Here is a 22,802-nt window from a genome sequence, read left to right on the forward strand (position 1 = left end):
GTAACATAGTGTATGTTTCCTGTATAAAATCCATTCGCCCACTGGAAGACCTGGAGCAAACACCAACAAAATACTTAGCAAAAAAAAAAAAATGGGGGCGGGCAGGTGTCAGTGCGATACATCATTGCTTCTGCTGCAGGAATGGATGGAGGAGTTGCCGTGTGCGATGGCTGGAGGCAGGTGGGGACCACCGCGCTGCAGAGGGGCCAGATCTGCCAGAGCCCAGCCCTGATGAGCAGCTGTAGGGGCTCTTGAAAGCCCCTTGTAGGGCCCTATAGTTTTCTCCCATAAGTAAATATAAAGATCGTAACGGCATAATATAAAAAAAAAAATCTATCATTTACGGCTGATCTGTTAACCAGCAATAGCTGGCGAGCTTCAAAAGGTGAGAATTTGAGACGGGAGCAGTGGTGCTGTCAGCAAGCCTCCGGGGAGTGGGTGGGTGTACCGCCTCCCGGCATCCCCTCCCGGCGCCCGCGGGGACCGTTGCCTGTTTCAGGCCAAATTATATGGGATTCTTCATTCCATCTCCCGTCTTGCTGTTTGTAAGTTTTAAAGTGTTTTAAAACATTAGTGTTAAAATAATTTTGACTCCAGTTTTCTGTTGAACCAAATATAAACAAATAACTTATGTGTGATTTGGGCTAGTTTATAATTAGCAGTTCTAAGCAGGAGACTAAGTCTAATGGTGTCGTCCTTTCTGCAGTAACTCCTTTGCCACGTTGATGCTGTTTTCCACCAACCTACTAAGCACACAGAAGAAAATGCCCTCGTGTGTCTCAACTTACAGGTCGGCCCAACCTGCTTTGACTCACCCATTCAGGAAATTAAGAAGTCAAACACCAGATCAGGAGTGTGCAAAGTAGATCTGATATGAATGATTGTTTATTTTGGTATAATATTTTGTGGTAAGATTATCTCAGGAAAGAGAAAATGACCGTTCCAGACAAAAAAAGAAGGCAGGTTTTTGTTTTCAGTCAGTTTAAACCATCATAATTCCCAACTGTCCTGCCTGTAATCTTTTCAATGGATAAATTTTTTGCAGCACTTTAGGGTAAGTCCCATTATCAGCAATTTTTACATACTGTCACGGATAGCTCTGTCTCTCTCGCTGCTGTGACCAGTTCCTTGTCTCTAGTTTTCATGGAGGGTTCTTGCAGAAAAATCCAGATCAGGGCATGTGCTTAAAAATCACCGTTTTAAGCACTCAACCATTATCTTCCATTTTAGAAGCAGCTGCCCACAGATAGGAATCCAACCAAATAAATTCCTGGGTAGGCTGGCTTTGAATTTGAGCTCGCTGCCTTTCTGAAAATAAGCTTTACCCAGTGTCGCACAGGCCAGCATTTGCACACTATGGTGGGGTACCTTTGTTTCCCTCTCTTTTATTTCCTTTGCTTTTACATAAGAACAGAGCAAAGCCTTAGAGATGCTTGTGTACGTTGTGTTACATCTTCCAGGTTCATGAAATTAAATCCACGCTTTCACGTGGCGATGGGGGAGCAGACCAGCTAGGGGAGGCAGGAGAATGGGAAACACGGGGCTGGAGGAAAGAAGGCAAAGAAATACCCGAAAATTGCAGCAGTGATAAATAAGGCAGAACGGTAGGGAAGAGCCATAAAACAGGAGGAGAGGGGTAAGAGAGAGAGACGTTCCTTTCCTGATTGGAAAGAGCCTTCAGTGACAGTCATGTGTTACTATTTCTGACACTGCAGGGGATGGGGAGGGCAAAGCCGTCTGCATCAAGAATGAGGTAAGTAAGTGCTGCATGTCTACTTCACAAAATCAATTTTTTATGAAGACTAGAAGATAAAATACCTGGTATGCTCGAGGGGCAGGGCGATTGTAAAGATCAGAAGAGTTTTCCTTCCTACTTGTCTTCCTGTGCAGCCCAAGGTTATTTAGCTAAGCTTTTAATACACAAATGGGAATTTTGCTGAATGACTCTCCAGTATAAGTCTTTATGCAGTTTTTTTCTCCTGTCTCTGTCTTCTTTTTTTTTTTTTTGTTTTGTTTGTTTGAACTATCCATAAGCTGTGATTCAATAACAGATCTTTAAAGAATGGGTTGCTGGTGTGGGTTGGGGTTGCTCCGGTCAAAGAGGTGTTTTGCTTTTTTTCTGGCCTGCTTCCTGGGCTAGGGGACAGAGCAGCAGAGAGAGACACTGGTAACAGCATAAATCAGCATCTGATTCCCAGGCCGTCTTCTGGGTGGCATTAGGGTGACTGCATTTCTTTTCCACGAGAAAACGAAATCGGAGTCTTATTATGGGCAGCTTGTCAGTAATGCAACTTAAGCAAAATTTGAACAGAGTATTTTTTTTTTTGTCAAAAAAATGAGGTAATTGGGAAGAAAACAGAGACTGTGAGGCATTTAAACCCTCCAGCTCTTGCAGCATGAAGTATAACAAGGCCAAACTGAAAGGTAACTTCTGCTCCCTAAGATCAGGTAAGAATTGCAGGAGCATCCTCAGAGCTGCAGCAGCTGTAGACCTTTAACTGGATGCAGAGTGTGCAAGCAAACATTAGAAAGCAGATCCAAGAAGGCCTTGAGCCCAAAACCTTTAGTTATTTTTGGTTCCCCCCACTCAACTAACAGATTATATTATTTTTACTTATAGTTTTCAGCTACCACAGTTACAACACTGATACATCTGCAGAAGTTGCAATATTGCATCTTTGGGGATTTTTAGGCTTCCAAGCACATTTACAGCTAACCTCTGCACAGCTGGGAGACTTGCAGAGGGAAATCAGCTGTAACAGGCTGTAGTGTGTGCTGGACGTATCAGCGCTGCACCCTGCTCACCTCTGGCTTCTGCAGGCGTTGCCGCTTCCCCCACCGCCCCGAGTCCACCCCCTGCAGAAAGGCAATAAAAAGACTTCTCTAAGGAAAGAAAAGCATCTGGCTGTAAATGCAACAAGGCCTCCTCATTGACAGTCTGTGTATTAGGAAACATCATCTGGCAGACAGATATTTTCGGGAGTCCCTATTACAGCACTTGGCAACACCTTGAGTAAACTCCAACGCTATCCATTTGTTGTCGAAAGCCCCAGGAGATGTCGTTTATGGCATTCTTGAGCTCTTCTCTGCGGATCCCATAGCCTGTTTGACCTAATGAGAGAGAGGGCTGAACCCACAGGGCTTGCTTCTTTTAACCCATCAATAAAATAGATATTTTATCATCTAAAGGATTTAGTTTCTTCTGCCTGAATCCATCTGTCCCGCTAGTTAAAAACCAGTGTATGAAAATAACTTTGAGGTACTTCTTGCCCATGCAAATGGATTAGTCCTCCTTGAGTAACCAACAAATCCTCCAAAGTTTAAAATATATTTAAAGATAGAACTTAAATTAATATTGAGGGTTTCAATTTATTGGGTTTAACACGGAGGGTAGCTGCACAAACCCTCCTGGAGAAAATACTCTTATGTCAGATTTCACAGCATTTTGTCATGGCGTGAAAATTTTTTCAAGCAAGGAATTTTTTCTATTTGTAGTCTCAACATATCAAAAAAAAAGGTGATGAATTTTGACAAAATGTACTGCAAGTGTTATTTGGTGGAATATTATGGGTCTGTTTTGGTATCTCAGTCAGAAAGATATTCTCACTCTTGCACAGGTGTGGTGTCGCCTTAACTATTATTGTTGAACATCCTGAGGAATAAGGTTTAATAAAGCTGAAGCTATGATAAAGGTACACAACTATTGTTGTGCCTAACAACATAAAATGGCATCAGGTTGGTCAACAACTTTCTTTGTTCTCTTGGAACAGAGTGAACCAAATGGCCAAGCTGATACTTGCTGTTGAATTTCCTCAGGTTAAACGCAGCTACCATGTGTTGCAGGAGTCAGCGTAAATATACAAGAAAGCACCTTTTCAATGTATGAACAAAATTGGAGCAGTAAATGCTGTTATTCTGCTGATTCCAGATCTTCTTTTTTTTTTTGCTTTGGCCAGGTGCAGAGTTTATGTGAGTTTAAGTGAACACGAAGTTAGAGAAGTAAAGTGGCTGTAGACTAGATCTTTACTTTGGCTTTTAAAATATGATTACTTTGCAACGTAATGGCTGGTTTTGCTCTTTTTTAGTGCACTAGTAGCTAGATGTCCTTTTCTCATTATGCTTATTTTCATAATGAATAACCTCTACCGTTCCTGTTTTGTTCAATATTGTTCTCTTATACGTCCATCGTATGGAAGCGCACGCACGCATATGCACAGAGCGTCCCTGTTACAAAACGTCTTGCTGAGATCCCCACCAGCTGAAAAGCATTAGAGCTGCTGCTGCGCTCTCAGCTCCTGCGGCGGGGCCAGCCAGGGCCTTCAGATGCTACCGACTCCGGCGGAGAAATTGCATTCACTCGGTGAATATTCCAGTATGTTGATATTGAAGAGCAAGAAATTGCAGCTCTAAAAATCCTGGAAGGAAGCCATAGAGTACTGGGTGTAGGTCCTAAATGTTTTATTTTGTCATTTATAGTACTTTTTTTTTTTTTTCCTAAGGCTCCCATATTGACCTATGAAATGTCTAGGGCACTTGGATTTCTGGACTGAAAGGCATTTAAAAAAAATTGAAATAGAGCCTTTACTATTTTTTTTAAAAGTTCTCAATTCATTTTGTAACCTCTGCCACATGCAGAATAATGCTTGTATAGTGTAAAGGTCTCATCTGAATTGGTCCATAGTGTTCCGTGATTTCCTCATGTTTAAGGACTTGGGAATAAAATTACTAACTGGCCTGGACAATGCCCTGCCTCAGATCACATGTAAGATGATCGATTCTTTTAAATTTGGTTATTATTTTATTCTACTGTAGAATATATCTTCATGTACACATATATAGTCTGTATTTATAGATGTTGGCTTAGATGGGGTATTAGGAAAAATTTCTTCACCGAAAGTGTTGTCAAGCGTTGGAACAGGCTGCGCAGGGAAGTGGTTGAGTCCCCATCCCTGGAAGTATTTAAAAGATGCGTAGTTGTGGCGCTTAGGGACATGGTTTTGTGGTGGACTTGGCAGTGCGAGGTTAACGGTTGGACTTGATGATCTTAAGGGTCTTTTCCAACCTAAACGATTCTGTGATTCTATGTTTATCATTATGTTCCAATGAACTGTCTGATACAGATCTTGGGCAAACCAAGGTGATTGCTTGAATTCCAATGGTTTAATTTTTTCCAAGTTTTAAATCGGTGCTCTCCCTTAAACTGTTGATTACAGACTGGATTTTGGTATATTATCTCCTATACTTCGGAGAATTTCTGCATGCTGAATAGCATGTGAATTGTCCATCCACAAACTGAGACTGGGACCTGGGCAGAAGAAATGGAAAACTCCACAAAGACTGAGGCTCAGAGAACGCACTTTCTAAAAGCTGCCTTCTTTTTTGTGTGCTTTTCCACCAATGCTTTAGAAAAACGTCATTTATAACCTTTTGAACAAGCCAAATCTCAGGTCAACGGAAAAAACATTAAATCCAACTGCGATAAGGAAGGATTTAGAAAATCAAATGATGGGAAAAAAAATCTCAGGCTTACTCAACCGACTCTGCTGTTGAAGCTGTGGCACTTGCTGGAAGCGTTAGCGTGCCCTCAATCAGCCGCCCTCTCTGTCAGTACGCTGTTAGAAAACATTTCCTCTAATCCCATCAGTCACTGCTGTTGTGGAAACCAGCAGGCTCACGAGCAAATCCGCCCACTGTTGCTTTTATCCTATTGAAAGCCCTACCTTATCGGACATAATCAAAATGGCTCACGTGCAATGTGAAGAGCAAGTGGGTCTTACCAACACTCATGCCTAAACTAAATATGGATTAAATTGCATCCTGCCAGCACAAAGTGTGCATTGTGTGGCTTTGCTCTGCAGTACCCAACCTCAGCTTGCTCCGCGCCTGATAAAACACTACACGCTCCCTTCAATACCCTTTTTTTAAAAGGGCAAAACAAAGCAGCAGTGTCTGCACTGGAATGTGCTGCAGGTAGCGATCTAACCCTCCATCGCCGAAGTCAGCGAGAGGATTAATTTAATGCACGAAGGTTGTTGCTTGGAGGGACTTCACAGGAATGCAAACCAAAGGCCCTCAAAGAGCCCACAACAAAGGGAAAAGCCATATGATCTCAAACTCATGGTAGGATGAGGAGCGCTGGATTAAGAGCTTGGTCTACCTTGTAGAAAAGGCAGGAAACACTGTTGTACCAAAAAGCAATGCAAGCAGGGAAAAGCTTTTGGGATAGTTTTTTTTCTGTTGACCTCTTTTAGAAAGATTGTTGGATAGAAAATCGCAGCCTTGCTAATGACATTTATATTATATCTAATATGATCAAATGTCTGTGCAAGTTTTATGATCACATACGTAATGTTTTAAATTGTATTTTGTTTCCAGATAAAACAGAATAAATACCTGTTTTTCAATTCCTGTTTTTTTCTTGGTTTTTTTTTTTAATTTTTATTTTTGGCAGGGGCACACTATTTTGATCCTAGCAGTGCTGAGACTTGCTACCTTTATCGACACAAAGTGAGCTACCAAACATGCCACGTGCTGCTTTGCAGACTTGCGAGCGTTTAAGTGACCCGGAAGGGTGATTAGTTGGGCTGGGGATGTGGACTGTTGCCATTTTTGACAGCCTCAGCAGAAGACAAGTAGAAGACTACTCAGGAGTGCAGCACATGGGCGCAGCCATATAAGGAGACCTTGCTATTCTGGGAAGGTGTTCCCCGGGTAAGCTCTGAATTACGTACTTAAAAGACTGGAGAAATAACAGCAATACGCAGACAGGAGCTAGTGTGAAATTTGCTAGAATAAACTAGCGACGGGGACAGAGTAGCTTTCAATTTCTCTCGAACTTTCCCATAAAAACCAACAGCGCTACAAATTCTCCACCACAACCAACCTGGCTTTATGTTACCTACCATCCTTACCTGGATTCAGCTTCCAGTCACTGCTTCTTATATCTTTACCATAAGAAGTCATGCAATTCTGTGCAATTATCAAATTACTCTTTCTTTGCAGTCCTCTACTCTTGTGAGTCAAACCATGCCATCCCTTTCTTAATCATTTAAATTGTACAGCATCCCATTTGAGTAACTTCCTGAATCTTTTCAACATATGAACCTTCTGGACAACGTTTGAAAAGTGGCCTAAATAATCACGGGTAATTGTCTTCTCTATTGGTATTCTCTAATTCCCTCTTCCTTCAACCAGGGTTTGAAACCCTGGTTTCTTGGCTGCTGCTGTGCAACACAAGTGCAAGCTCTCTTGGTATTAATCAGAGGCCATCATTAGGGCATCCTTTTCTGTTTCAAAAATACAGCTACTCTCATTATTTACGTATCTATCTTATCTGAAAGAGTCTACTGTGTGGAGTGCTTGGTTTTCTTTTCAAAGACATTATACAGACAGCAATCTGTGGTGCTTGCCAGCTTTTTTTTTTTCCTTTCTTGAGAAGCAAAATTTTGAAAAGATTTTGAGGCGCTATGATTTTAAGGATCAGTGTTAACTTACTGCTTCTTCAAGGTCCTCCAGCTTGAAGAATGATGCTACTGTTAAACAGCAAAACATCTCAAGGCAAAGACGTACCAAATTATACCGTAATTTAAATACAATTAAACCATTATGGAAGTCTAAAAATAAGAATTGATCACTACCTTTGTATAGGATGCTATTATTAATTTGAGATCAACAAACCAAGACGGGTTCACGTAACATTTTATTCACAAGTAGAAAAAGTATTACAAAAACGATTTATACAAGGTTTTAATTTACATTCCTTAAAGGAGTATTTAAAACAGCACTATAAGTCTCTAGACGTGATACGTGGGCAGTCTAAATGTGGTGGTAGTGTATGTTTTCTATTGGCATGTACAACATTGCTTGCCACAGGCAATATAAAAAAAGACCAATTTGGTTAAATTAAGGAAAAAAGTATATACACAATATACACATATATTTAAAAAGCACTCTCTTCATTTTTTCCTCCCAATTTGCTCTCAAGCTATCTGTCACTCATTTAAAGAAATGAGTATTTTTCTCTAGAGTTGCCGGACAAAAACAATTATACAAAGTGTAAATTCCAATGGGAAAACATACTTACTGTGGCAGATGCTGGCAAAACTTTTGAACATAGCGTTTTAAAGAACTGTTATTAGTGAAAAGTTAAACCTCCGTATGTTCTAAAAATATCTTGCCATATACTGAAATGCACATTGGATTTTTTCTATTTACAAAGTATATACAAAGAAGCACACATCTCTTCATGCACATGTAGTGAAAAAATGTTTTGTCACTTCTTAAATGTATGAAAGTATCCAAAGACATTATTCAAAACTACTCTTATTTGACTACATACTCTAAAGTATTTAGCTGAGTAATTGTACTCCCTGTATAACTGCGTATTATTCTGTCAGGGACCAAATGGTGGTATTTACTACTTTAAAAAAAATCAATCACTTACGTAATTTCTTCACTTACTTTGGTTTGAATTTGATAACTGTTGTTCGTGATTTCTGCACGCGTGACTAATCTCACTGGTTTTAGCTGAAGCATCTTACTGCCTTGGCTGCCTGTACTGGCTTTAGCTAGTCTTGTGCAGGTTCAACCTTCTACTGGGTGCTTCAAAGCAAAAGCCTTTTTCCATTACGGAATATGAATACCGTCTCAACATTTCCATTGCCACACAAACCATGTGTGGAAAGATGAGTAATATTTACTGCAAATTTGCATTTGTTTTGCTGATTGCTTTGCTTTTGTCAAGGCACATTGGGTACTTTAAAGAATAATTGCTAGAGTTCATCACTGACAAGTTCGAGCCTGTTGAATGTAATGAATCAGTAGGGGTTACTGGGATTACTCACAGAAGTGAAAACTATTTTAGGGATAAAAATGGCTGCAGAACAAATGGTATTATGGATGTGGTGCAACAAACTGCAGTTAAAAAAATCTTAACAGCAACAAGGGCAGAGAGTTGATAACTTACTAGGCATGCACACAACTGAGGATTCAATTCAGAGGTATTTTTTTTAAAAATGTTATGAATTAATTTTTGCATTTTGTGTGGAAAAATTGAATTTACACAATACTACAGTGAGAAGGACAGAGTGACATGAATGAAAACAAAAGGCCTGCTAAATGAATGAATTAGGTCACCATGAAGCTTGACCCTTAAGAATAATGCATTACTAAAAAATATTCGTAATAGTCTCATTGTATGAATACTTTCATGGCACACCTGCTATAGGTTGACTTTTTGATGTGACAGTTGATTACATTTATTTCAACATCCAAAAATTACATGCTGTAACAACAAGTGCTCTATTCCAATACTGAGACTACCAATTAAACACAACATCCCTATCTATACAGCTGACTTTCATTAAACTGTATCTAATTTAAAGCTAATCTCCTGCTATATTTAACAAAACAATGCCCCCTCCCACAAATGTAATAATTGGATGGAGGGGACTTCAACCATACATATTGTAACATGCAAATTCTTTAACTCCCCAAACTAGCTTATTGACTATAATGTAATACAGAATAAAAGCTTCAGTTTATCAATAGATGATCCTTGCATAAATAGAAATGTTTATTTTTTAAGTCCTTCAACAGCAGGAAACTGATCTAAAATTAGAACCAGCCAAAAAAATCCTAATGCATGCATAAATCTGCAAGCAGAATAACTGGCAACGTCTTGTCCCACGCCTTCTGACATCTGTAGCCATATTTAAGATACCCACCTAAACACACTGAAGTATTTATATTTCTTGCTGTATTTACATATACTTTTAAGCTCACTCCATTAGACTTTTTGAGAATCTGAGGGAATAGAAGGTTCGTTTTTTAAAAGAGATGCAAAAGGTCATAAATCACTTTCAGGGTTCTCCTAGGATGCTCCTTGAAGTTTCACTTTACAGCTGTTATGGCTCAGATGCAACTGCTCGGAAGGTGTGAAATGATGCCATTTTTTTCCAGCTGATTTTGAAACCATGCAACATTGAAGACCAGACTAAGTTCGATGAGAATCAGCAGAGGAGCATATGGGAAGCATTCAGCTTTAGTGCTGAGAGAAACAGCTTGGTTTCCTAAAAGAAAATGACAGAACAGTGGTTACACAAACTCATAAAAAACCTCTATGTACTTCTATACTTGACTAAACACTAAAAAACATACAGCTATACTTACTGCTTACTGTAAAAATTCACCTAAACCTGAAGACTGAGCCCGTATTAAAACACCCATTAAAGAGCTTGTATTTATGTGCACATAAATAAAAATATGCCATCTTCTGATTTTATCACCTTATTATTTATTTTGCAATATAATAATGAAGTATGGCCCTATGCAAGACCGTAATGCATCCACATGTACTAAAAAGACCATCCCTCCCTCAAAATATTTCAAAAAGACAAGAAAGATGAAGGGCAAATGGAAAAAATGGGGTAGACTGAGATGAAATAGTTTTCTTGGAGTTGTACAGCTGGTCAGAGTTCAGCCTGAAAATACCTCTCAGGTAAGCCTGGTCCTGGTCCTGTCCCTCAAATGCTACTTAAATTTCTCCACCAAAGATGCATATATAATGATGCACTGTAGAGTCCAAATATGGAGAAATCGTACAAAGTCAACCAGTAAAGTCTATTAAAGAAAAAAAATGAAGAAAAACCTAACCGTCCCAAACCATCTTGCTTATCCAGAATTATACACAAATCCCAGTAGTAATACATGATAGTACAAAACCATCAAAGACGACAGGATTTTGAAATGTCAGAAAAAATGTCTACATACACATAGGAATCAGTAAGAAAATTAACAGTTTATATACCGTATCAAGTATGGTGAAATGTAAGGGGTTTTTTTATAGTGATATTTTGAAATTCTGTGGTTCCTTTCATCTAGAAAAAACTCTAAATAATATTAATCACAGACCTCTGAAGTTGATACATGGTTTAGTGGGAAAAAACCCACAAACTTTTGATTTTTTTAGATCTTGTTAATATTCCCTTAAAATATTCCCTTAGAACATCAAGAAAGTATTCAAGTTCCATTGATAACCGCTGAAAAACTGGGGACTAGCAGCGTCGAGATTTGCAGTCATAGCCATGTCACTGTCCTTTCCTATATATACCTAGAGAATACGACTACCACCTAATGATATTTGGCATATACTAAAATGAAACTATGACAATTGCTATCTGACACATGGGCAGTTAGTGCCAGACATTGTTACAGACAAAACTATATGTTGTAAATAATATATTGAGAAAAATATGTGCGACCTAGATAAGGTTAATATTTTCAGTGACAGCAGTAGATTTTCAGGGTGATATACGAGTTCCACCGAAGTCAATGGCAAAAAAATCCTGGACTTAGCAGTCTGTTTACCTCCCTTTCCTCCTCTTGAAAATGTCACCTAAAGAATTAAGGCTTGATTTACAAAGAATTAACTATTGCATTTACATGTTTTCAGAATATGCGTATTTTTTTGTTAAATACTAATTACTTTCTACTTCTTAAGAACAATATGAAAGTGGCATGCAAACCAAATGAAAGAGGATCAAAGGAAGGCAGTTTTATTTCTGCAGATGACCCATAATTTTCATAATTACAGATAGCATAATTTTCTTAATTAAGTTTGGTGGATTATTAATATTAGTGGCAACTGCTTCTGTTCCTGCCTCTGTGTACATGCACAGGAGACTATTTCAGCTTTCCAGCCACAGCCTGCATAACCCTTGAGTAACAACACCAGTACACATGCCATAATTTGGGATCCTTTCACAGATTAGCTACTTGTTGCTCCAAGTTATTTCCAATAGTAGAAAATGCCATTTTAAAAATACAAAGCACAGCTAATATTCAAAAAGATATAATGTTGAAGCCGTAGCAGAGTGACTTTTTGTGACGATTACATTGTTATGCATTGTTTACAATGAACAAAGACAAGTCCTCAGTTCTTCCCTCATAAATAAGGACTAGCCTCATATAATATTTGGTCATAAGGCTATTAAACTGATTTTTTTTCCCCTGAAATTTAATGAAAGAAAAAAACCCAACTGATAAAAGCTGACTGGTGTACAGACTTCCCCCTGTATTCTGGTTCATATTATCTCAACATTACAGTTTGAGTAATTACACCTTTCAAATTCAGTCAATGATTTAAAAATGTGAAACTGTTGGATCTCTTGTAGAGTTTTAATTTATTTCAGCAATAGCTAGGTGTAACCTATGGAGAAACATTACCCTACAACTTTTTACAATTCTATTTTTATCGAGCTCTACGTGCCTTGAGTACTCATTCTCACTCCTTTGTAGTTATGTTTTTTACCTCTTTATCAGTCTGTAGAGTCATTTGCTGTTCCATTACGCTTTGTCTTTGGCTGGGTTTCAGCAGCTGCTGAGTTCTGAAGTGATGAAACTTCTATGCATGTTCTATGTTTGGAGATTTCAAAAGACTTTGCAACGTTTCCATCAAGAGACTTAGCTGAAATAAGTACTTCACTTAGTTCCTGGTTATTATCCAACTCAACAGTGGCTGCATTTTCAGTCTCAGAGCTGCAGGATTTTGCAGATCCTCCAGCCAGTTCTGAATATGATTCACAGAAAGAAATGCTGTCACAACAAGATGAGTTTTGCATAAGAGGCCAAGCATCTGAAATGTCTCCACAGGTAGAGTGAGAAAGAGAACCAAGGAAGGTAGGAATCATTTCTCCAACAGAATCAGAAGCTCTGCAAAAGGATAAAAGACACATGGTTTCAAAAACATTCCAGAAAATATTATCAGTATTGTAATTATTGTCATTAGTAATTATAGGTATTTCAAGAAGATTTAACAGGGTTATATTAAGTTAATACTCTAGAGGCATCCTGTACAAATTATTTTGAAAAGTTTGTTCCTTGTCTGGAAATGAAGAAAGCTCTGGAGAACACTACTAAAGGTAAAGAGGATGCCTAGAGCCCTTCATACTGTGAATCCAGGGTTCTAGAAAACATGAACTACAGTTTGGGTTGTTTATAGTCTAAAGAACAGAAATATGATAAAAAATACTATAATAGTGTTCAGCTACAAAGACTGTTGCAAAGAGGAATGAATTTATTTGTTCTCAATGCATGGGGGGTGTGTGTTAAGATATAACAGGCTTAAATTGCAGCAAGAAAGATGTTTGGGAAGATTGTGGAATCTCCAACAATAGGGGTTTTTTTCCAAAAAACACAGGCTAGACAAATATCTAACGGAAGTAAAAGAAGTAAAGTGGGTTCAGACTGGGAGAAGGGAATAGACAACAAGACTGCTTGAAACTCTTTCTATCTGCGTGAATTCATATTGAACATACATTCACGTTAGGTTTTTCAGTTTGTTCTGTATAGCCTTCAAAATGAGAAAAGAAAAGTTTTTCTCCTATTCTCTTTCATGAGGAAAGGACATAATACTAAAGAAGGGCAAAGATTTTTAATTCTCACAAGGATTATTTTTATTTTACGGAAAATGGAAGAAAGTGGAAGTAAAAACTCAGTATTATCTATCTCAAGTATATTTAAAGTGCATGATGATACTGACATGTCTGAGTGCACTATACATGCCTATCTCTGTTGAAAGCCCAGTAATGTTTTTTACTATAGTATACCAAAATAAGTAGTAACAAAACCAAAAAGTTATACTAATACTTTTTATTTCCAAAAACTGTCTACAGATTTATAAAACTGTAAAGGCTATATTAAGTCTGATATACAGTAATAATTTGTGTGACAAAACTCATCCCACATTAACATTGCCTATAACAGATTTTAAGTAGCCTTACTCATTTCCAGAACATGATGCTTTAATAGCTTTGATATACACACAAAGCATTTTCATAGATGAGGCCAAAAGTCAGGACATTGCACCACAATTGAAGGAAATACATTATTTTGGCAAAGGAAATTGGAGCAAACTCCATTTCTACTGGAAGGAACCACGGGATCTTTGATGTCCACATAGCATGGGTGTAACATTTATTTTTAAAGCCTTAACCAAAAGATCCCTCACAAAGTACACAACTCTCAATTTGTCAGTCGTGGTGGTATAAAAGGATGACTCAGGCTTGCTGGCATTTAAACAAATTGTTATAGAAAATTTAGGTATTTTGTATCTTGTACTTAGGTCACTAAGTCACCTTGCATAAACAATACCTATGAAGAAGCTGCCTTTACATTTTTAGTTACATTTGGCCATAAGAACAAAACAGCTGGAGACCAATTCAAACCTTATATGGAAAACTATTCTAGCTAGAAGAAATAAATACATCCTGTGTTAAAAGCTGTAACCAGGAAACTCTGAATGACACTATAAATTTTATAAATTTAGCTCATGGCACTGCTGTAGAAATAACTACTCTACTACTGTATTTATATTCAGCTGATCAGGAGAAAATAATGGTTACAATCTGGTAGAAATTAAAAAATACTAGGTATTTCAAATCTCATAGTCATTAAGACCTTCTAAAAAATGAAAATCTTCATGACACTTCTAAACTGTACCTTAATCCCCCCAGATTCACAGGTTTATGCAGCACCATAGCAGAAGAGGGAGTCACCAAAGCCTCTCAGGTACCACAGAGTAAGAGGATGACTATCTGCTTGTGAGAGAACTAAGTCACTTCTTCTTCAGAGAAACTGATATATCAAGTCAGCATTTATTAAGTAATACTTAAAATCGATTTTTCACCATACGTCTGTTTTTGCACAAAATGGGAGGATATGGCTATAGTTCATCAAAATCCCTTATTCCACTCCAAACATCTATTGTGTCTGTATAAATATTAATTTGACTGCATAGAAAATATTTAATGTTTAATAGACACTTATAAAACGAAGTTACCTTTCATTAAGCGTAGTCTGTGAGTGGAAAGCACAACTGTGACTGCAGTGCTCCATGCTACAGGTTTCATCACAGCACAGTGATGGAATCAAGTGAACTGGTCCTAAGGAATGAAAATTAATTTAATAATGTTAAAAGTGTTAAAGCTCTGTATAAACTTAGTCTCTGTACTCTTTCAAACCTGAGTATTAGTCTGCCAGTTACGTTATAATATATGGATTGAGGAAAGAGATTTCTTATTGCAAAACATGGGTTCTTTAATTTATGACTTTAAAATCGAATTACGTATAAAAGCCAAGCCCTTCCTCCAGGAGTAATATAGATGCCAGTCATGAGTATCTACTTTTTAAATTAATTTGGTTTTCAATCACATACATGTGAGAGGAAGTACCACATTCTGAGTTAACGTATTAGGATGATATTTAAGCCTGTGCTCTTGTGTTAAATTATGTTATTTGTCAACATCATAAATGCATCTGTTCTGATATGACTTCACAAAATCTCAATGATTTGAATTGTTCAGGTTGTTAATGTCCTTTAGCGTTCATATCACGGTCTTAGATACCGTCTGGTAAATCCTTTACGCTAATTTAAGTCTCCAAGTCAGATGCAGTGCTATTTTTATCAGAAAGAAATGAGAGAGACATTTAAAGCTTTTTTTTTTTTTTTTTTTTTTTTAAGTGAAGGGTCATTGGAATGAAAACAGGAAAAAAACCATAACAAAATAGCTACTTAGAAATTCTAGCTGCTTATTAAGAAATTAGCCTAGGACAAAGGGTAGTTTGACAATGTTAGCTCTGTAAAGTTAAATGTCACAATTCATGTGTTAGATAAATGTTAGACAAATGTTCATCATGCCATAAAGTCACCTTTTAGTAGACCTAACATACCACATGTCTGTGATGTGCTTCTCTGGCACTGGCAACATGTTCTGTGGTCATATTCATTTAGCCGTGGTCTATCAAAACATGACAATTCAGAGCCATTGTAGTGAATGTCTTGTGATCTCAGAGACCCTTTGGACAAAATTAATAAAAATATATATTAGTAAATGATACCCTTTTTCCTGTTCAGAGCCTCCTATCTTCATAGAATGTTTAAATGTAATAATATACAGTATTTCCATACATTTTCCAACTGAAAGAGCCACAATGATCATGTGGTTTAATATAACGCAAACCACAGATTTTGCAACAAACCCTAGAACTGCTGGTTCAACTACAGCCTCTTCTAGGAAGACATCTGCTCTTATTTTGATGATTTGAGAGTGTATCTTATTCACTGTTACATTTTCTCAGTGTTTAACAATTCTCAGTGATTCCCACCTGAAATTTTCCATGTTCAGCTTTCAGCCACTGGGATTTTGTTTATGTTATCTTAAAGAACTTTATATTAACAGCAGACTTCCTTTAATCTGTATAATTGTAGGCCAACGCAAACGAGTTACTAAACTCACTAACTGAAGTTTGAATTCACTATGTCTGAATTTCTCAAAACTTACATTGTAAAGCATCTTCTATGTTAGGAACAATTCTTACAATGCCTCTCTCAACCTTTTTACTTTTACTTGTGCTGTAAGTAGTGATAACATAAATTCTTCCTAGATATTATTCTTGTTTGACATCCAGGGTTCATTAGATGCTATAAACGTTTTTTAATAAAAGTTTTTTAAAATGATAAATGGGAACTAGAGTGCTTTTGATGTTTCTTAATTTAAATTAAGGGGCAAAAAAATGTTTATTATCAACAAACTGAATTACATTGATGAGCTGTTATGGATTTTTTTTTTTTTTAATTTACAAATCTAACTGGCTTGGGCATTTAATTCATCTTGACTATGCCCATAAAACCAAACTGTTAATGACAAATCTGCTATCTACACTGGCCACATTCATTATCTTGATGAGCTAATCTGTGTTTCACAATAGCATGTGATGCACAGATCCTCCAAGCTGGCACTTCCACATTGGCATTGCAACTCTATAATGACGTCCCAGCTTGGATCCCAAATAGTCCAAATATATCTGTGCAGCATCTGTCAGAGTATGGCACAGAATTAATGCAATTGGACTATTTCTGGACATTTGCACAGTATTTTCTCAGTAGAAGCTGGAATATCCACACTGAGCTGGCAAACTTGTATGGAGTCTTGGGGTTCTGCTAGCTTGTTCATCTTAATGCTAAACTTGCTTGAATGCTGTAGACATTTTGTTTATTTACTTACAGAGAGATCTGCCAAACTAATACCAGTATATGAATATTACAAAGAAACAGTAATAATTGGAAACTCACAGCTTGGTTTCTTCTCCATAAACTGCCTCTTACAATAGATAACACAAAGAATAAGAAGAGCTAAGAGCACTGTCGCAAGTGCACTGCATATAACAGCTGCTAGAGCAGTGTCTCGAGGACTGGAAGCAGTTGAAGGGATCTTCACAAGATTTACTTTAGTGGTACCTGAAATATAATTAAATAATAATTAAGGCGAACTGTAAACATTTCAGGAATATAGTTATGTAAATGAAAGTCTGGGAAATAGAAGTAGTTTGTAGCACAGAAAAAAAAGGACGTTAGTTGCACATATAAATAGACACGATTATCAGCAACCACATTACAAAAAAAATCTTTAAAAAAATATATTGCAAAATGAGTGATAATGAGTGGAGATGCACACAAACACATTCTGACTGTCCATGAAAATGGAATCAGATCTTCACCATGAAAACAAAGACCTCTCAATTTTTAATATCAGATTATTTTAATATGGAGAACTTTTCCTAGTGTATAGCTGAGAAAGCTATCCACTAGAGGGAGTCACAAATACATGAACCTCCCTTCATATGGAAACTTTCTGAGAACTGAGACACCCACAGAAGTTCAAATGCCGTCAAAGGTATCATTTTGCTTAGTTACGTATGTCATGACACCATGGTTATTTCTAGGATCAAACCTATAATTTCAACTGTGCTAACTTTTTTTAATTCAGTGATAGTTTTTTAATACAGATAATACCTCTAGTAAAAATTCAACAGATATTAGTAAAGACTTAAGCAATGTTTCTAGCTTTGACAAACATTGTTACTTTTAGGTAGAAAGTGAAAAAGATTTTTAAAGTATCAAAACTTTAACTACAACTATTGAAACTATCTTAAATTATGAATGGTCTTTTAAAATTAAATTATTTTTTAACAACTTATGAATTTTGATAGCTCATCTATTTCAATCTACTTTGAAGTCCACATAAATTCAATAATATTTTATGAGAAAAAGGAACAAAACATTGAGTATTTCTCTGACAGCAAATTTTTAAAAAACCACAAACCATATTTTATTAACTTATAAAAATAAGTTAAATGTGCCTATTTACCACAGAAAATATTTGGTTAAAACCTAAAGACTATAATTTCCTAAGAAATGGTCCATGCAGTCATAAGTTTAAATTGGGAGATAAATGTCTGCCAGAGTATATTAAAATCACTAAGCAAATTGTACATACATACAATTGTTTGATAACTGCAATATAATAATAGCAGGAGAGAACTTACTTGCTAGCTTAGTTCGTGCAATCAATGGAATTGCATTACTCAGGAATAATTTTCTGAAATAATTATGGTATTTCCTCTACACACATTAAACATGGGCACCAAAGTGTTTACAATACCATATTGCTTTGTTATAATGGCCAGATTGCCAAAAAGCTAGGTATTTTGAAAATCAACTTCATTCCATTCAATTCTAAGTCTTCAGACCACTTAACACCAAAGAAAATACTAACTTTCAGAAAATAAAGAATCCAAAATTTAAAAAAAGACACCCAACATATTAAATAAAAACAGTTTCTGAGGATTACAGTAACATGTAGTTGCTGGTAAGTGGGGGAATACAAAAAAGTGGAGAGGTCAGATCACAGCTATTATTCAGAAGAAAGAATGTTTAGTTGTTAATTTCCTGATTTCAGTGTGAAGAGAAGCATGTGTTACTGCATTTACATCTACTCGAATATTTCTATTTACCTTTGATTTGTATAATTATGTTCCACTGTCACATCAAAAGTGTGAAAAGCAAATTTATAGCAGATCTTTTTTATATCCTTTTAACTTGCCAAATTGGACAGAGTGGAGCTACTGGAGAGAGTCCAACGAAGGGCCACAAAAATGATTAAGGAACTGGAGCCTCTCTCCTATGATGAAAGGCTGAGAAAGCTAGGACTGCTCAGCCTAGAGAAGAGAAGGCTCAGGGGAATCTCATCAATGTGTATAAATCCTTGAAGGGAGGGTGCGAAGAGGACAGAGCCAGGCTCTTTTCAGTGGACCAGAGACAATGGGCACAAACTGAAACACAGGAGGTTCCCTCTCAACATCAGGAAACACTTTAACTGTGAGGGTGACCAAGCACTGGCTCAGATTGACCAGAGTGGTTGTGGAGTCTCACTCCTTGGAGGTGCTCAGAAGCCATCTGGACATGGTCCTAGGTAACCAGCTCTAGGTGACCCTGCTTGAGCAGAGGGGTTGAACCAGATGATCTCCATCAGTCCCTTCCTACCTCAACCATTCTGTGATTCTGAGGTATTAAAATACAGCAGATCTCAAAACTCAAGTCAATAAAGAGGCTGAAGTCTCCTACATGAACTAGAAATACATTTTGAAACTTTGTCCTTGTACGGAAATGTTATCATTTTCATTATCACAGCAGATGGTCTATCTATTATTTGTGTTCCAGATCACAGAATAAAATTCCAATTCAGGGTCTCAGGTACTTTTCCTCTTAAATAATTATTACCTGTCCTTCTCTTTATGTTCTTCTATAATTCCTATTACTTACAGAGTTAAGTTCTATGACCTCTTTTCCAGATTTTCATTGTTATTTAAAAGAAAAAGCAACCAATGTCATAATCTTTTTGTCATAACTTGAATGCTCTTGGCAGGAGCATTGCAATCTTCCACAGAGAAAACTTTTCACTCAGTTTCTAGGATTCTTGCAGCTGTAGTTTTAAGTTTATAGTTTTAACAGACTGCAGAAATTTCTGCATGGTATGTGAAGTTTCAGGACATAATTCTGTGAGAAGCAGTAAAACTATATTAAAAAAACCCCTGTCTATACAGCAACATGTGCTGGCTTTGGCATGAAAATCAAGGACTGCACTTTGATATCAGGTTTTCAATTTTAGTCAACTTCCTGGTCTAGTCTTTAGAAGGTTAATGACAGCCTGGACAAGTATTTAAAAACAAAACAATAAAAAACTGATCAGAACGTCTTCAAGTATTTTTCATATCAATATACCTACTTGTATCAATGTACCCACCTAAAAGCACTAAACAGTTCTTAGAAATTAGGCCTTCATAATTAGTAGAAAAAAGAATTGTTAATTTTGAAAGCAAAAACAGAACAAGAGCACTGGAGGTGGAGCTGCTATATTTTTGTCTCTCTTCATTTGCTCACAAAATATATCTATTTGCAAGTATAATTACATATTACATGTTCTGGGAAATTATAAATGATATATATTTCTTTAGTGCCCATCAGCAATATCTAAACTGGAAATACAGAGATTTTATTTTAAAGAGAGATGGCAAAAGTTTAAATTTATTTTAACCATCTAGTTATTTAAGATTTATTTTATTTGGTTGATTTTTTTTTTTTTTTTTTTAAACTTGAGAAAGCAATTTTCTATTCCTGAGAATGCCTACCACTCATCTTCACCTTCAAAGAACTTTTTGGAATAGCTACTGTGAGCAGTCCATTGTAGTGTAGCTCTAATTATAATGATAGTGATCTTCCCTGCAGAGACCAACATTTCAGAAGTGGATTGCTATTGTAGAAGTGGCCCGTTGGGCATTGCTGAACTCTGCTTTCAGTGTTACTCAGATATGTACACATTTTCATAAACTCTCTCTTTCTTTTTAGGTTCACAGACTTAATGGTCCCATTTCAGTAAAGCAAGGAGGTGCATTTTAAACTTTAAACTTGTACTTACATCTATTAAATGATTACATGATTAAATTTAAATATGTAATTAAACACTTTGCGAACTGGACATGATACATTAAGAAAGGAGGGAGGAGGTGCACACTGTTTTGTGATTCTGGAAAGCACGTGCCTATTATGCATCACAAAAATAAAACAAAAAACATATTTTATTTAAGAAATAGATTTCCTTTTCTAAGTCTTAGTTCCAACATATTCTGGAAATGTGCTAGCGCTAAAGAAGAATTACCCAAAATACCAAGCTGTTTCCTGCATATTTTTGAGCAGTAAGCCCAAATACACATTCTTCCCTTAATTAAGCAATAGTACATCGTAATGTCAGTATATGCAAAGGTGTGGTTCTTAAAAGCAAGTAAAGTTTCTGTTAATCCAAGAAGGTTAAATAGCAGTAACTCGGCTAATACGGAACATATGAATCCCAGCTGTATCACTATAACTTCTGCCAATAAACAGAATAGTTGAATTTTCAGCCTATTATACCAAATAACCAGAGACAGGACAAAATGTAAAAAGACTTCCTTTATCACTTATTTCATGTTTATTTTCTCATATTTTTTTTTCAGAACCATGATTAGTTACAGTCACTACTGGAATCAGAATGCCTAAAAGAAAGCTTTTTGTGGTAGATTAACCATGCGAAAACAGAACTTGCAACATTTTACATTTCTTCCATGGATATAATAAATAATTATATAATAATAATATAATAATTAACAAAGTTGAGGAGGATAAGATGTGGAATGTTTGGGGTTTCTTTCTTACCATGTCAAGTCAATGCTAACCCAAAGAAGGTTTACTCCATAAAACATAGCTAATCAAAACTCCACTTAGATAGCGATAACACGGTAACATTGTACAGAGTGCCATCTTTTACAATCAGGATTTAAAATAAGATACAAAAGTAGATTGTTGTTAATTCCTGGAATACCGGTATTTCTGGTCAAGAGAGGGGAAAGGAGCATTTGCCTATTATAAAAAGTGTTTGCCCACTACCTTTATGCTGATTGGCCCAATTCAGTGGTATCAACCTTAATTTGACAAGAATTAAGGGCTCAGACATACCCTCAAGTTACAATAATTTAACAAGTTACTGCCTGTCAGCCGAACTGTAGTGGCTATCTGTATGTGTGCTCTTGATCCATGGAAAATGCAAGGCAATGTAACTTATCTTGAAACTCCTTCATTCTGAAAAAAGTTTAAAAGATGTTTATGTTCATTTAAAAGTAAAAAGGCAATACCTCTACCTAGTACCCAACAAGCAAAAGAATGTAGTAAGTATAAACATGATGTGTGCATATATAATTCAGATACTACATGTATTATATATGTGTATATATAGAATGCATGTGTAATATATACTACTGAGCATTAACATCAATGGAAAATAAGTTGTCCTGAGTATATTTCTGAGTCTTTACAAAGCAGCAGATTGTCTCCCTTCTTCTGATCTTTCAAGTAGGAGGTAAGAAACTTTATTAAACATTACTGTTGGAGACTGTGGTAAACACTGGAGAGAGAGAGAGTCTCCCAACATCTGTAAAAGGACAGCCATTTGCGTGCATGGCCTACACCCAAAAGTTCATCATGTCAAACCACATTTTTCAAATGTACTCCAAGTGCTGACTTTAAAGCCTTTAGTTTTCAAGTTAGTGCCCTACAACTTTTTTGTTTTATTTTGCTGGTTTTGTTATTTTTTTAATAAACGTACCAAAAAGCCCTAGGGGAGAAAATTACTATTCAAGTATTTATCCATTGTTTGGAAATCCTGAGAAATGTGCTTATAAATTAAAATCTTTGGAATTTGATTTATTCGTTTCCAAAACCATTTCTCTTGCACTGCGTATTTTCACAAACTCCAACTGCTGACAGCCTTTTATGTTTAAAATGGTAGAACAATTACACTGTGTATGTGAATTTAAAATATATATGAACTCCACAGTACAGAATACATACCACTATGTCTGTAAGGCATAGTCAA

The 22,802-nt window shown here is 36.6% G+C and overlaps 1 protein-coding gene across 5 annotated transcripts in view; it reads right to left on the reverse strand.

Annotated features, from left to right (window-relative positions):
- Positions 1 to 7,681: 7,681 nt before the first annotated feature.
- Positions 7,682 to 22,802, reverse strand: part of TNFRSF19 (TNF receptor superfamily member 19) — a 62,362-nt gene continuing 47,241 nt past the window's right edge. For all 5 annotated transcript variants that reach the window (XM_076328087.1, XM_076328088.1, XM_076328089.1 and 2 more), the window contains 5 exons: positions 17,132 to 17,296; positions 15,730 to 15,855; positions 14,840 to 14,942; positions 12,311 to 12,711; positions 7,682 to 10,070 (listed from right to left, as the gene is read on the reverse strand). In XM_076328087.1, the coding sequence (XP_076184202.1) occupies positions 12,318 to 12,711; positions 14,840 to 14,942; positions 15,730 to 15,855; positions 17,132 to 17,296 (788 nt within the window). In that variant the 3' untranslated portion in view covers positions 7,682 to 10,070; positions 12,311 to 12,317. The remainder of the gene's footprint in view (positions 10,071 to 12,310; positions 12,712 to 14,839; positions 14,943 to 15,729; positions 15,856 to 17,131; positions 17,297 to 22,802) is intronic.

The sequence above is a fragment of the Aptenodytes patagonicus genome, chromosome 1 (genome assembly GCF_965638725.1).
Source record: "Aptenodytes patagonicus chromosome 1, bAptPat1.pri.cur, whole genome shotgun sequence".
Classification (NCBI taxonomy): domain Eukaryota; kingdom Metazoa; phylum Chordata; class Aves; order Sphenisciformes; family Spheniscidae; genus Aptenodytes; species Aptenodytes patagonicus.